Source organism: Leucoraja erinacea, chromosome 9 (genome assembly GCF_028641065.1).
Source record: "Leucoraja erinacea ecotype New England chromosome 9, Leri_hhj_1, whole genome shotgun sequence".
NCBI lineage: Eukaryota > Metazoa > Chordata > Chondrichthyes > Rajiformes > Rajidae > Leucoraja > Leucoraja erinaceus.
The window spans coordinates 69158226-69173218 of NC_073385.1; the positions used below are offsets into that span (position 1 = coordinate 69158226).

The window sequence follows — 14993 nt, forward strand, 5'->3', positions numbered from 1 at the left end:
TGTCCTGGACTTCCCCAACATCGGGAACAATCTTCCTGCATCTAGCCTGTCCAACCCCTTAAGAATTTTGTAAGTTTCTATAAGATCCCCTCTCAATCTCCTAAATTCTAGAGAGTATAAACCAAGTCCATCCAGTCTTTCTTCATAAGACAGTCCTGACATCCCAGGAATCAGTCTGGTGAACCTTCTCTGCACTCCCTCTATGGCAATAATGTCCTTCCTCAGATTTGGAGACCAAAACTGCACGCAATACTCCAGGTGTGGTCTCACCAAGACCCTGTACAACTGCAGTAGAACCTCCCTGCTCCTATACTCAAATCCTCTTGCTATGAAAGCCAACATACCATTCGCTTTCTTTACTGCTGTACATCCTGTACAGACTGGGTTGATAGTGCTTGTGTATGGGGATGGTCTGCCGAGCTGTATGCAACAAATGTATGTCACTCTCCCCGGTACACGTGACAATAAGGATAGCATTGACCCCGAACCATTGAGTTTGCCCCAAACTTACCACTTGACGTCATCATTGTGGCCAGTGTAATGTCTCTGTAGCTGTTCCTCCACATTGTAGAGAACCACCACAGACGCAATGAAATACACTATCTCCCCCGTCGGCAGTAGGTACAGGTTGCAGCGGCAGTCTCGCCCTCGATAGCCATAACTGACGTGGGCATTAAAGATAGCAACTCGGGTCAGAGCTGGAGATTTGCACCAAGAAGCCAAGACAGGCCTCAGATCTCATTGTCTACTGCAGTACTCTGACTACACTAAGCCGTGACAAGTATAGGTTGCATAAGCTTTGGTGACCAATTCTCATTTAAAAGAAAACTGAAGGATTGTCAATTTTAAAACAGCAATTGATGGAAAATAGGGAAAATCATATTATTTCTCTCTCCCTCTTTATATACATGTGTAAATATATCTATCCATTCTATTATTGTATAAAAGTCTGTGGCTGCCGCCTGCCGTCTGTCCGTCCGGCTGCCGGCTGCCTTTCTTCCTTTTGATTCGCTGCTCCTTCCTATCACCTTCCAACACACTTCAAAACAAAGTTGCAAGACAGGAACACTCTGAACTTTTCACCTCAATGGGATATCACAGCAAGTGCTTCAACAGGATGGGGAGGGCCAATTGGTATTGCAATTGGAACTGCTGCAGCAGGCAGGGCAGGTGAAATTTGATTTTTTTTTTAATCCACTGCTGAGGGAGGCAGGGGAGTGCTGGAATCTTACATTTGGGAACGGGTTCAGTTCCGTTGGAGGAGACGGGTGCATGGTGGAATATTGGGTTGGGGGATCACACCATTGGGGGAGCAGACCCAACGGGTCTGCACTTGGTCTAGTATATATATATATGATACTAAAATAATTTTTCTTGTTTGTGGGTGTGGGTGTGGGTGTGGGTGTGGGTGTGGGTGAGGGTGTGGTGTGTGGGTGTGGTGTGTGTGTGTGTGTGTGTGTGTGTGTGTGTGTGTGTGTGTGTGTGTGTGTGTGTGTGTGTGTGTGTGTGTGTGTGTGTGTGTGTGTGTGTGTGTGTGTGTGTGTGTGTCAAATCTGGTTAATTACCATTTTCTTCCAAACGCTAGGTCACAGCATTCCCATTTTCACACACCCTACTCACATTTTTCCCGTCGAGGCGATAAACATCTTCCCGTTGCATTCCCACCTATATTTCTGAAGTTATTAATTGTTTAAAGTTTTTTTAAAAGCCCGAAAACTCACCCATTTCAGAAAAAAAAACCCTGAGTGATATCACCATGCATTCGCAAGGCAGGATGGGACACTCCGGGAGAGAGGGGGCACTCTACCGCTCGCCGTGATCGAGGAGTGGCAGCGGCTGCCGGTACCTGGTGAGGCGGGGGACTGGGCCTGGGCTGGAGATGAGCCTGGTGCTGGAGCTGGAGTGAGGGCCGAGCCCGGGGCTTGGGATGGGGCCGTGACCCGGGCCGAGAAAGAAGCCGCCGCTGGAACCAAGGATGAGCCCGGAGATGAAGTCGGGGCCTGCACTGGAGCCCAGGCAGCGGCTGACGGCTGGAGTCTACAGCCAGGACCGGGCCAAGTACAAGAACCAGGCCGCGTTTCAGGCTCTGGTGCTGCTCTACGACCTGGGTAGGTCCTGGGGCAGGGAACAGGAGTGAGGGGAGGAGGATGAGACAAATGAGGTAGAGGGAGATGGGGTAGTAGAGGGAGATGGTGGGTGGGAGGGGGGGGGGAGAGATGCCCCCTCCCTATCTACCCTCACTCCCACCCTCTCTACCAGCTCTCTCTCTACCCTGTCCCTCTCTACCTGCCTCCCTCCCTCGCCCACTCTACCCTCCCTCCCACTCTACCACCCCTCCCTCTCACTCTTCCCCCACTCCCTCTCTCCCCCTCCCCCTCTACCCCCCTCTCACTCTCCCCCCCCTCCCTCTCTCCCCCCCCTTCGCTCTCTGCCCCATCTCCCTCTCTACACCCCCTCCCTCTCTCGGTATTGAAGAGCGAGGGTGAAGAGGAGGAGGAGGGAGTGCTGGGGGATGAGGGGAAATGAGCCGTGACCGCGCAGTTGGGGGCTATGCGTGAGTGGTGCAATATTGCGTTGGGGGAACGGGTGAGTGGTGGAATCTTGCGTTGGGGGAGCAGACCCAACGGGTCTGCACTTGGTCCAGTGCATATATATAGAGAGGTAGATATATATACAGAAGTAGAGAGAGAGAGAGAAAGTATAGAGAGGTACAGGGAGAGAGATAGAGAGAGAAAGAGAGAGGGGGAGCGAGGGAGAGAAAGAGAGCGAGAATAGATAGAGATAGAAATAGAGAAATGGAGATAGTGATGGGTGGAGATAGGGGAGAGAGAGACAGAGGTATAGAGAGACACAGAGAGAGGGGGATATATATATATCTGAAAAATGGGGAATCTCTCTCTGTCTCTCTCTCTCTCTATATATATATATATAATATATATATATTTGTCTATATAAATAAAAGTTATATCTTGACCACTTCCTGTCTGTGCTGTATATTAATTTTTGAAAAAACGCTACCCTATATCGCTATGACTTTTGGCCATCTTATTCACAGTCCTCCGCTGAGGCAGCCCTGAGGATTTTTTCGATCGTTGAAAAATAAAAAAGTTATGAGTGTTTAAAAAAATCTTGAGATCAGCTGATTGGTCCTCTCGCCTGTCAATCACCATGATGAAGGTAACACCCCTTCCGGGGGGGCAGGATGCCTGGACATTTCAGTCACTCTGGAAGATCGCCAGGGAGAGGCCACAACTGTGATTCTAAGCTGTGAATCAAGTGAAATGTGTCTGCAATATACTTGCAATAAATGATGTGTTAGCCCATAATGACAATGCCATGAGTTGTTTGGCCTGTCTAGTACTTGAAACTGCAATGCAAAATGGAAATGAAATGACAATGCAATGAGTTGTTTGGCCTGCCCTGTGCTTGAAACAGCAATGCATTGACTGTGTTTGGAAGGAATAAATGCTTTGTTAGCTTCGACTGAGTTTGAAAGGAATAAATGCTTTGTTAGCCCCGACTGTGTTTAGTCCAAAGGTCCCGCTTATTCCGTTACTTCCGCTTAGTGGACAGGTCGCGCTGATTGTTTAATTTCCAGCGAGTGCAGAGGTCCTGCTGATTACGTAATTTCCGGTAAGTGCAGAGGTCACGCTGATTGCGGAAGTGCCTCTGACTGCGGAAGCGCCACAGTGGAGAGGCTGCGCTCAGCCATGTGAGTAGATTCAAGAAAGTTTCACTGTCATATACATGGTGTGTGAGTCTGTGTGTGTGTGTGTGTGTGTGAGATCTGTGCGTGGTGTGTGTGTGTGTGTGTGTGTGTGGTGTGTGTGTGTGTGTGTGTGTGCGTGTTTGTGTGTGTATGTGTGTGTCTGGGTGTGTGTGTTTGTGTGTGTGTGTGTGTGTGTGTGTGTGTGTGTGCGTGTGTGTGTCTGTCTGTGTGTGTTTCTGTGTGTGTCTGTCTGTGTGTGTGTGTGTGTGTGTGTGTGTGTGTGTCTGTGTGTGTGTGTGTGGGTGTGTGTGTGTGTGTGTGTGTGTGTGTGTGTGTGTGTGTGTTCAATAAATAACAAATAGTACAAATCTTCTATAAAACTAAAAGTCTCATCTTGACCACTTCCTGTCTGTGTTGTATATTGATTTAAAAAAAAATGCTACCATATATCGCTATGATTTCTGGCCATCTTACTCCTCCTCCGCTGAGGCAGCCCCGAGGATTTTTCTGATCGATGAAAAATAAAAAAGTTATAAATGTTCAAAAAATCTTGAGATCAGCTGATTGGTCCTCTCGCCTGCCAATCACCACGATGATGGCAACGCCCCTTCTGGGGTGGGGGGAGGGGGGGGGGGAGGGGCAGGAGTATAAATCCCCGGAGTCCTATCTGAAACCACTCATATCGGCCCACATGGCCCCTATTAGCCCGAAAACCAGTCCCTTTTGCCTAAAATGCCAGTATTAGCCCAAGAGGTGCATTTTGACCCAAAAGGCCTGTGCCAGGCCAGGAAAAGTCCACAAAAAGTGAGATTTCACTCAGATTTACTTTTTAAAGTCCCTTTGGCCCATCAGGCATGTACTAGCCCAGGAGGAGTCCCTTTGGCCCCCATCAGTAAGTATTCCCCCTGTAAGTGTTAAACCTCACCCCAGTATTTTTCTCCCTCCCTTCATTGACTCCCTGTGAGATCCAGGCCAGGATAGACTTTCCTCCTTCATTGCTGTGATTTGTAGAAAACGATGACAAATGTCTAAAATTGATTTACCACCCTCTCCCCGTTCTCTCTCACCTGTTTCTCACCTGGCAGTTACTGAGCTTTCAGCCCACCAGCCATGAGTGACTGAGCTGCCAGCCCACCAGGCCTGAGTGACTGCTGCCAGCCCAAGAAACCATTTGGCCCTCAATGTCCATACTAGTCTTCTGGAAACTAGTCCCTTCGGCCCACAACACCCTATTGCTCCAGAAAGCCCCCACTGGCCACCAATATTGGAATTGGAGGAGAGGTGGAATATTGCGTTTGGGGACCAGCCCTCCAGTGTGAAGCTGGGACCCAACGGGTCCTACATACTTTACTATATATATATAGCGTGGACTCAGTGGGCCAAAGTGCCTGCTTCCATGTTGTGTCTCTAAACTAAACTAAACGTGTAGTTAGACAAAAAATGCTGGAGAAACTCAGCGGGTGAGGCAGCATCTATGCAGAGAAGGAAATAGGCGACGTTTCGGGTCGAGACCCTTCTTCAGACTGATGTCGGGGGGGAAAAAGAAAGGAAGAGGCGGAGACACTGGGCTCTGGGAGACCTGGGAAGGGGGAGGGGAAGGATGGAGAAAGCACGGACCACCTGAAATTAGAGAAGTCAATGTTCATACCGCTGGGCGTTCATAAACGTGTAGTTAGGTCACAGGAGATGCCGGGTTACACCGAAGATAGACAAAAAATGCTGGAGTAACTCAGTGGGACGGGCAGCATCTCTGGAGAGAAGGAATGGGTGACGTTTCGAGTCCAGACCCTTCTTCAGAGTCATGTCTCGACTCAAAACGTCACCCATTCCTTCTAAACTTAGATAGGGCTCTTAAAAAGTATACTGTGGCGGCTCCTAAGGGTCGTGCCATTATACTGCCAAACCCCTCGGCACAGGAGTGGTGCAGTCCGGAGGCGGTCCTTAGCCGGAGGGTATAAAAGGCAGGGTTTGGGTGCCATCTTTTCCTGGTTTCGTCTTCCCCTGAACCGGGAGGAATTAAAGTAAAGTGCTTCTCAAACTTCGGACTACTTGCCTCATTTTGAGACCCACGCACTACAATACAATGCTGGTGAAATAAGCCGGCTGTGCAGGTCGAAGGATACACCCAGTCCAGCTTCAACTTTTTGGTGGGTAGTTCAGCTTTGTCCTCCAGACTGTAGGTGTCCCTCAGCTCCTGGGGCATGTACATGGTGACAGGCCGCCCGCGCAGAAACATCTTGACATATCCTTCCTCTAAAACAAAGGCAGAATGTGGCATCAACTCCTCCCCATTGTCAATCACACACAGGGGGGGGGGGGGGGGGGGGGGGGGGTCTACAGTGAAACCAACTGACAACCGGCAAGGGTCGGAAAAGAAATGGAAGTGTAGTCAACGCCAGAGTTTGGTTCAAGATCGTAACTCTTGTTTATTGCGTGAAAGGTTTCATACGGTTTCGTTTACATGCAAACGTGTTGTGCTCGTGGTGAAATGAAAAAAGCAGAATTAAACAAAACGCAGCAATTTGCCACCACGCTCCATCTGACCAGAGCGGTCTCAGTCACACAACATGCTGACTGTTAGACACACACACACACACACGCACACACATTAGCACAATGCAGAAAACCAGAGTTTGCAGAAGAGAGCATGGTAGTGGGAACCAAGACATACATGAAGGATGGAGAGCAACATAATAATAAACACACATCTTTCCTGACAGCCCACCATGTACTTGGTTGTCAACGGTAAGAAATCAAAAGTAGATCTGGTAGTATTGGCTCGGGGATTTAAGTGGGCTTGTCAAACTTGCAGATCCCGGAATCTGACTTGTAGGGAACTGCAGGGTCAGAGAGGGTGACCTCCGAGCTCCGACCTCCCCAACAGCTTTCATGGAGGTGGCTTGAGGTTCTTGATCAGTAGCGTGCTGCTTCAACAGAAGACCAAGGAGGTGGGCAGAGCCTTCAGGAGAAGCGGCCAGTGTTGGAACCTGACCCAGAAATAGCTGCACTAACACTGCACAGGATGGCCGGGGAGGGGTACCATGTGGATGGGAGAGGAGAGGCAACAAGATGATTACTAACAACCAGACAATCTCACGTCTAACATTCTTTCTAACTATTCATTTCACCATCTCCAGCACTAAAATACTAGCCGCATTCGTAAAATCTAGAGTTTAATATTTTACAATCATACGTCAATGATCTACCTCTGCCTTTGAAAGAGAGACCTCAAGCATTAAGGGGCTGTCCCACTTGGGCGACCTAATTGGCGAGTTTAGAAGAGTTTGGAAAAATGACTATGTTGAAGACCAGCTTCCACTAGCTACAACTAACTTTGGGAAAATTGGACACCGAATAATGTAGAGTGGAGACGGCCTCCTTCGATCTCCTTTGACCTCCCTTCGACTATGATGAAGACTATCTACGACTACCTTCGACTACCCTCGATTACCTACGACTAACAAGCCGACCTACTACGACTAAACCTACGAGTAAAAAAAGTATCGATTTTTTCCATGGCGACCTTTTTTTACGCGCGGGCATTTTTTAACATATTGAAAAAAACGCCGCGACCTAGTTGAGGCCTCGAGTACGGGGAGACCAGTCTCAAGCATGAAGGAGAGTTACGAAGACCTCCTACGACCTCGTGTTGACCATGCTGCGAGTATGAGTCGAGGGCAAACTCGCCAGAACTCGTGGATTAGGTCGCCCAAGTGGGACAGGCCCTGTACTATTGTACTCCAGACAGTTTTCTTATCCACTGTTTAATTCAATCTCTCTGCAGGATTTGGTTTCAAAGTGCTGATTTCTTTTCCCAAATGGAAATACTAATATTCTCCCAAATGATCAAAATTAAATGAAGCTTGTACTGAGAAGATGAGAATACTGAGTGGAGGCACAGAGCAAGGTGTTTGGATCATCCCAAGATGAGTCCGTGAGGTGGATATTACTGTGGGTGAGAACATAGAACATGCAAGGCAACACTGTGTTTTATCTGCATTCTTCCCAATTGCCACTTCACTCAAAGTAATATACTTGCTCTATCAACAGCTGGTTTAGACAGCACATCACCAGTTGTTACCCAAGCTAGGCTTGTCTATTCCCAACAACCCAATCTGGGCATGTGTAGACATAACACTACCGTTACCCAAGCTAGGCTTGGCTAGACATAACACTACCGTTACCCAAGCTAGGCATGTCTAGACATAACACCAGTGTTACCCAAGCTAGGCTTGTCTAGACATAACACTACCGTTACCCAAGCTAGGCTTGTCTAGACATAGCACCAGTGTTACCCAAGCTGGGCTTGTCTAGACATAACACTACCGTTACCAAAGCTAGGCTTGTGTAGACATAACATTACCGTTACCCAAGCTAGGCTTGTCTAGACACAACACTACCATTACCCAAGCTAGGCTTGTCTAGACATAACACCAGTGTTACCCAAGCTAGGCTTGGCTAGACACAACACTACCGTTACCCAAGCTAGGCTTGTCTAGCCTCAGACTATAGGAAGGAAGTGAAGAGGAATTTCTATAGTCAGAGGGTGGTGAATCTGTGGAATTCTTTGCCACAGAAGGCTGTGGAGGCCAAGTCAATGGATATTTTTAAGGCAAAGATGGATAGATTCTTGATTAGTACGGGTTATGAGATCAGAGGTTATGGGGAGAAGGCAGGAGAATGGGGTTAGGAGGGAGAGATAGATCAGCCGTGATTGAATGGCGGAGTAGACTTGATGGGCCGAATGGCGGAGTAGACTTGATGGGCCAAATGACCTAATTCTGTTCCTATCACTTATGACCTCGTGACCTTATGACTATACCCAATACCAGTGATGGCCAAGTTAGGCTTGTCTATTCCATAGAAGATGTTGCATGCGCAGTAATTTGATTTTCCTTGCTTGATCCTTTACCTAGTGAACCTGAGTTGTTGGCAATGAAGAGCCTGTGCTCATGAAAAAACAACTGTTTGTCTGCAAGTATTCATATGACAGTTTCACTGGGAAGGGACACACAGTGCTGGAGTAACTCAGCGGGTCAGGCAGCATCTGTGGAGAACATGGATAGGTGACGTTTCACAGAGTGCTGGAGTAACTCAGCGGGTCAGGCAGCATCTGTGGAGAATGTGGATAGGTGACGTTTCACAGAGTGCTGGAGTAACTCAGCGGGTCAGGCAGCATCTGTGGAGAACATGGATACGTGACGTTTCACAGAGTGCTGGAGTAACTCAGCGGGTCAGGCAGCATCTCTGGAGAACGTGGATAGGTGACGTTTCAAGTCGAGACCCTTCTTCAGACCATGTATTCGACCCAAAACGTCACCTATCCATGTTCTCCAGATTTGCTGCCTGACCCGCTGAGTTACTCCAGCACTCTGTGTCCTTTTTGTGCAATAAACCGCATCTGCAGTTCTTTGTTTCCATAGGTAGGCGGCGCGACTCTCGTTAGCAGCGGCCTCTGCAGCCCGTCTGCGTTTTTATTATTTTTTGTCTATGTTTTTATGTCGTTTTTGTTACTTTTTGTTGGGGTGTGTGTGTGTGTGTGTGGGGGGGTGGGGGTGGGAGGGAGGGGGTAACTTTTAAATCTCTCCCTGCACGGGAGACCCAACCTTTTCTTTGTCGGGTCTCCGTTGTCGTTGGGGCTGCAACGAGGAGCGGCCTCCAACAGGAAGACCGGGGGCTCTGGTGCCGACGACTCACCTCACCGTCGCGGAGCTGGCCGAGTCCAGAGCGGGTGGAGCGGTGGGGGAGCGCTGCTGCTGCTGCGGCCCGACCTCCGGAGATTCGGAGGCTGCAACTGCGGGTCTGGCGGACAGCGGTACCGGGAGCCCGCGGGTCCCTGGAGGGAGACCGCTTTTCATGGCTCCCGCAACGGCGACTTCTCCCGCCCGAGTTGCGGGGTTGAAGAGCTTCTGGAGTGGGGCCTTACAGCACCGCCCCGCGCTGCTTGGAATGGCCGCGGGACTCTGCGAGCGCACACCGGGGGCTCTAACATCAAGGCCCGGTGTGCGACCTCGCACCACCCGGCGTGGCTTTAATGGCCGCGGGACAATCGCCATCGCCAGCCGGGGGCTTTGACTTTGACTCTGACATTGGTTGGGGGGGGGGGGGGGGGGTGCAGTGGAGAGATAAGTTGTTTTGGCCTTCCATCACAGCAATGTGATGGATGTTTATGTAAATTATGTTGTGTCTTGAGTCTATTTGTTTGTAATGTATGGCTGCAGAAACGTCATTTCGTTTGGACCTCAAGGGGTCCAAATGACAAATACATTGTATCTTGATTTGAATCTTGAATCTTGAATCTTTAACTGAGAGTTTTGCTAACTATCATTAATATATGAGGAGCGTTTGAAGGTTCTTGGCCTTGGCTGGAATTTAGAAGGATGAGGAAGTGGATGTTTCCACTAGTGGGAGAGTCTGGGACCAGAGGGCACAGCCTCAGAATAAAAGGGCATAGCTTTAGAATGGAGATGAGGAACAATATCTTTAGCGTGGTGAGGTGAGGTGAGATCTTTAGACGGTGGTGAATCTGTGGATTCATTGCCACAGACGGCTGTGGAGGCCAAGTCATGGTTACTTTTACAGTGGAGATTGAAAGTGTCTTGATTAGTACGGGTGTCAAAGGTTACGGTGAGAAGGCAGGGGAATGGGGTTGAGAGGGAGAGATAGATCAGCCACGATTGAATGGCGGAGTAGACTGGATGGGCCGAATGGCCTTATTCTGTTCCTGTGTCTTATGGACTAAGCATGGATTCTCTATAAGGATTTAGTTTAGTACAAACCCTCGTGCAGTTATCACAAAATTCCTCCACACCAGTGAATTGATGCAGCAACTCTGAAAAGCCACAGTACTACATTACACAGGGTCTAGCTCTCTGCACCTCAATCACATAACTCGAAGACCCACCACAACGCAGTTGATTCAGGAGGCCTAATGAAAACGTCAAATGTCCCCAGTGTCCACAATAGTTTGCTCCAAGGAAAGTCCGATTAATGCGTTGGGAAAGTTTGGTTGCATTGAAAAGTGATTTCCAAATTACGCAAGCTTTGCATTTCACAAAATAAAACGTTGGCATGCTGGAGGAGGCTGTGTGTGCATGTGAATGAGACCTGGCAGCAAGGCGGCAGGGGTTGTTCAGAGAGCTAGAGGATTGCACAAATGAGACCTACCTTTACAGTGTATCACACGGCGCTTCCCTTGTGATTACAGAGACAGAAGAGCTGGATAAAGATGTGTATGAGGAACATCAGCGTCACCTAACACCTATCCTAGCTGTATCCACTTCCATCTCCAGACCTCCCACAGGGCTAATTAACAGTCAGCTCCCGGACTGCTACAGGTCTGTGGTACACAAAGTTCATTCACAATCGGCACGGTGGCGCAGCGGTAGAGTTGCTGCCTCACAGCGAGCGCTAGAGACCCGGGTTCCATCCCGACTACCGGCGCTGTCTGCACGGAATTTGTGCGTTTCCCAGTAACCTCGCGGGTTTTCTCCGAGATAGTCGCGAGATTTTCCTCCCACACTTCAAAGGCGTAGAGGTACGTAGGCTAATTGGCTTTGTCTAAATGTAAATTATCCTTATAGTGTGTGTAGGATAGTGTTAAGGGCCCTGTCCCACCAGCATGCGATTGCATGCGTCTAGCGTGACCAAACATGGTGGCTTGAGGCATACGGCCCCGCGGACGCACGGCCTCGCGGGGCCGGTCCCACTTCCAACCGCTGAGGCGTATGGAGTTGTGCGGAGCTGGTCCCGACATCATATTCACCAATCAGCTGGGCAGGAGGCGGGCCGACTGAATTTTGACATCGCACAGCGTCGGGCGGTGACGTAATCACGCAACGACACGCCGGGCGGTCACGTCATCGCGCAACGCCACATGCTAGGCGTACGCCGTCAAGACGCTGCGTACGATGTTGAGACGGTGTGTATGCCCGTCGAGGCGCTGCGTACGGAGTCAATGCGGCTGCGGGCCGACAGGCCGTTGTCGCGCGGGATTTTCGGACAGTGCAAGATTTTTGGAGCCCCGCGCGATGTCAGGACCAGCCCCGCTCAACTCCATACCCCTCCGCCGATCAAAGTGGGACCGGCCCCGCAAGGCCGTACGCCTCAAGCGACCACGTTTGGTCGGGTTAGACGCATGCTATCGCATGCTGGTGGAACAGGCCCTTTAGTGTGTGGGAATCGCTGGGCAGTGCGGGCTCGGTGAGCTGAATGGCCTGTTCCAGAACCAGGGGCCACAGTCTTAGAATAAAGGGGAGGCCATTTAAGACTGAGGTGAGAAAAAACTTTTTCACCCAGAAAGTTGTGGAATCCCCTGCGACAGAGGGCAGTGGAGGCCAAATCACTAAATGGATTTAAGAGAGAGTTACATAGAGCTCTAGGGACTAGTGGAGTCAAGGGATATGGGGAGAAGGCAGGAACGGGGTATTGATTGGGGACGATCAGCCATGATCACAATGAATGGCGGTGCTGGCTCGAAGGGCCGAATGGCCTCCTCCTGCACCTATTTTCTATGTTTCTATGTTTCTGAGCTGTATCTCGTAACTAATCTAAACTAAAGATAGGCACGAAATGCTGGAGTAACTCAGCGGGACAGGCAGCATCTCTGGAGAGAAGGACTAAATAACAAAGCATAAACGAAACAAGATATCCAGATAACCCAGGTTATAAGGGGCCGTGGGGGGAGGGGGAATGATGTCCATGTTGCCGATTGTCAGCTATGAAAGAGTAAAAGGGCCTTGTTTCAACCACCTACCTCCAGTCTGTGAAACAACAAGTTGTTTTCAAATACACAGCTTTGTATAACGACTAACAATGTTTTTTTGTTACTGCAATCTAAAAATACCTCAGGCAGATAATTCCACAGATTCACAACTCTCTGAATGAAAAAGTGTTTCCTCGTCTCCGTTCTAAATGACCAAACCCTTATTCTTTAAACTGTGCCCCCTGGTTCTGGACTCCCCCAACATCGGGAACATGTTTCCTGCCTCTGGCGTGTCCAAACCCTTAACAATCTTATATGTTTCAATAGGATATCCTCTCGCCCTTCTAAATTCCAGTGAATACAAGCCCAGCCGCTCCATTCTCTCAGTATATGACAGTCCCGCCATCCCGGGAATTAACCTTGTAAACCTACGCTGCACTCCCTCAATAGCAAGAATGTCCTTCCTCAAATTAGGGGACCAAAACTGCACCCAATACTCCAGGTGTGGTCTCACTAGGGCTCTGTACAACTGCAGAAGGACCTCTTTCCTCCCATACTCAACTCCTCATTATGAAGGCCAACATGCCATTAGCTTGCTTCACTGCCTGCTGTACCTGCATGCTTACTTTCAGTGACCGATGTACAAGGACACCCAGGTCTCGTTGTACTTCCCCTTTTCCTAATCTGACACCATTCAGACAATAATCTGCCTTCCTGTTCTTGCCAGCAAAGTGGATAACCTCACATTTATCCACATTGAACTGCATCTGCCCACTCACCCAACCTGTCCAAGTCACCCTGCATGCTTATAGCATCCTCCTCACAGTTCACACTGTCATCCAGCTTTGTGTCATCTGCAAACTTGCTAATGTTACTTTTAAATCGTTCATCTAAATCATTAATGTATATTGTAAATAGCTGCAGTCCCAGCAGCGAGCCTTGCGGTACCCACTAGTCACTGCCTGCCATTCCATAAGACCCCTGTTAATCCCTACTCTTTGTTTCCTGTCTGCCAACCACTTCTCTATCCATGTCAGCACTCTACCCCAATACCATGTGCCCTAATTTTGCCCACTAATCTCCTGTGTGGGATCTTATCAATGCTTTCTGAAAGTCCAGGTACACTACATCCACTGGCACTCCCTTGTCCATTTTCCTAGTTACATCCTCAAAAAATTCCAGAAGATTAGTCAAGCATAATTTCCCCTTCGTAAATCCATGCTGACTCGGACCGTTCCTGTTACTGCTATCCAAATGTGCCGCTATTTCATCTTTTATGATTGACTCCAGCATCTTCCCCACCACCGATGTCAGGCTAACTAGTCTATAATTCCATGTTTTCTCTCTCTCTCATTTCTTAAAAAGTGGGATAACATTAGCTACCCTCCAATCCACAGGAACTGATCCAGAATCTATAGAACATTGGAAAATGATCGCCAATGCGTCCACAATTTCTAGAGCCACTTCCTTAAGTTCCCTGGGATGCAGACCATCAGGCCCTGGGGATTTATCAGCCTTCAGTCCCATCAGTCTATCCAACACCATTTCCTGCCCAATGTGAATTTCCTTCAGTTCCTCCGTCACCCTAGGTCCTCTGGCCACTAGTACATCTGGGAGATTGTTTGTGTCTTCCTTAGTGAAGACAGATCCAAAGTACCTGTTCAACTGGTCTGCCATTTCCTTGTTCCCCATAATAAATTCGCCTCTTTCTGTCTTCAAGGGACCCACATTTGTCTTAACTATATTTTTCCTCTTCACATATCTAAAGAAGCTTTTACTATCCTCCTTTATATTTTTGGCTAGCTTACCTTTGTACCTCGTCTTTTCTCCCCGTATTGCCTTTTTAGTTATCTACTGTTGATTAAATGTTACCCAATCCTCTGGCGTCCTGCTCATCTTTGCTATGTTATACAACTTTTCTTTTATATTCAGCCACGGTCGCCCCTTACTCCCCTTGGAATCTTTCTTCCTCTTTGGAATGAACTGATCCTGCACCTTCTGTATAATTCCCAGAAATACCTGCTATTGTTGTTCCACTGTCATCACTGCTAGGGTCTCTTTCCAGTCAACTTTGGCCAGCTCCTCCCTCATGGCTCCATAGTCCCCTTTGTTCAACTGTAATACTGACACTTCTGATTTTCCCTTCTCCCTCTCAAATTGTAGATTAAAACGTATCATATTAAGGTCACTACCTCCTAACGGCTCCTTTACCTCGAGTTCCCTTATCAAATCCGGTTCATTACACAGGTTCAATCAATCGTTCTGTCTGTCTGTCTGTCTGTCTGTCTGTCTGTCTGTCTGTCTGTCTGTCTGTCTGTCTGTCTGTCTGTCTGTCTATCTACTGATCTACCTATTCAATTTTCTATTTATCATCCCTCTCTCCATCCATCCATTTATTTATTTAGATAAAATATAATTTGTTTTATTTTAGTAATCCCTTCCTGCCTTCTAACCATATAACCATATAACAATTACAGCACGGAAACAGGCCATCTCGGCCCTACAAGTCCGAGATGGCCTCCTTGCCTCTTACTGTTCATACTTTAATCCCAAGAGACTCTGTTTAACTTAGATTTTAGA

The 14993-nt window shown here is 48.5% G+C and overlaps 1 protein-coding gene across 3 annotated transcripts in view; it reads right to left on the reverse strand.

The window, feature by feature from the left end:
* eml1 (EMAP like 1) overlaps nt 1-14993 on the reverse strand; it is a 276638-nt gene that overhangs the window by 49349 nt on the left and 212296 nt on the right. For all 3 annotated transcript variants that reach the window (XM_055641167.1, XM_055641166.1, XM_055641169.1), the window contains 2 exons: nt 5833-5962; nt 512-661 (listed from right to left, as the gene is read on the reverse strand). In XM_055641167.1, the coding sequence (XP_055497142.1) occupies nt 512-661; nt 5833-5962 (280 nt within the window). The remainder of the gene's footprint in view (nt 1-511; nt 662-5832; nt 5963-14993) is intronic.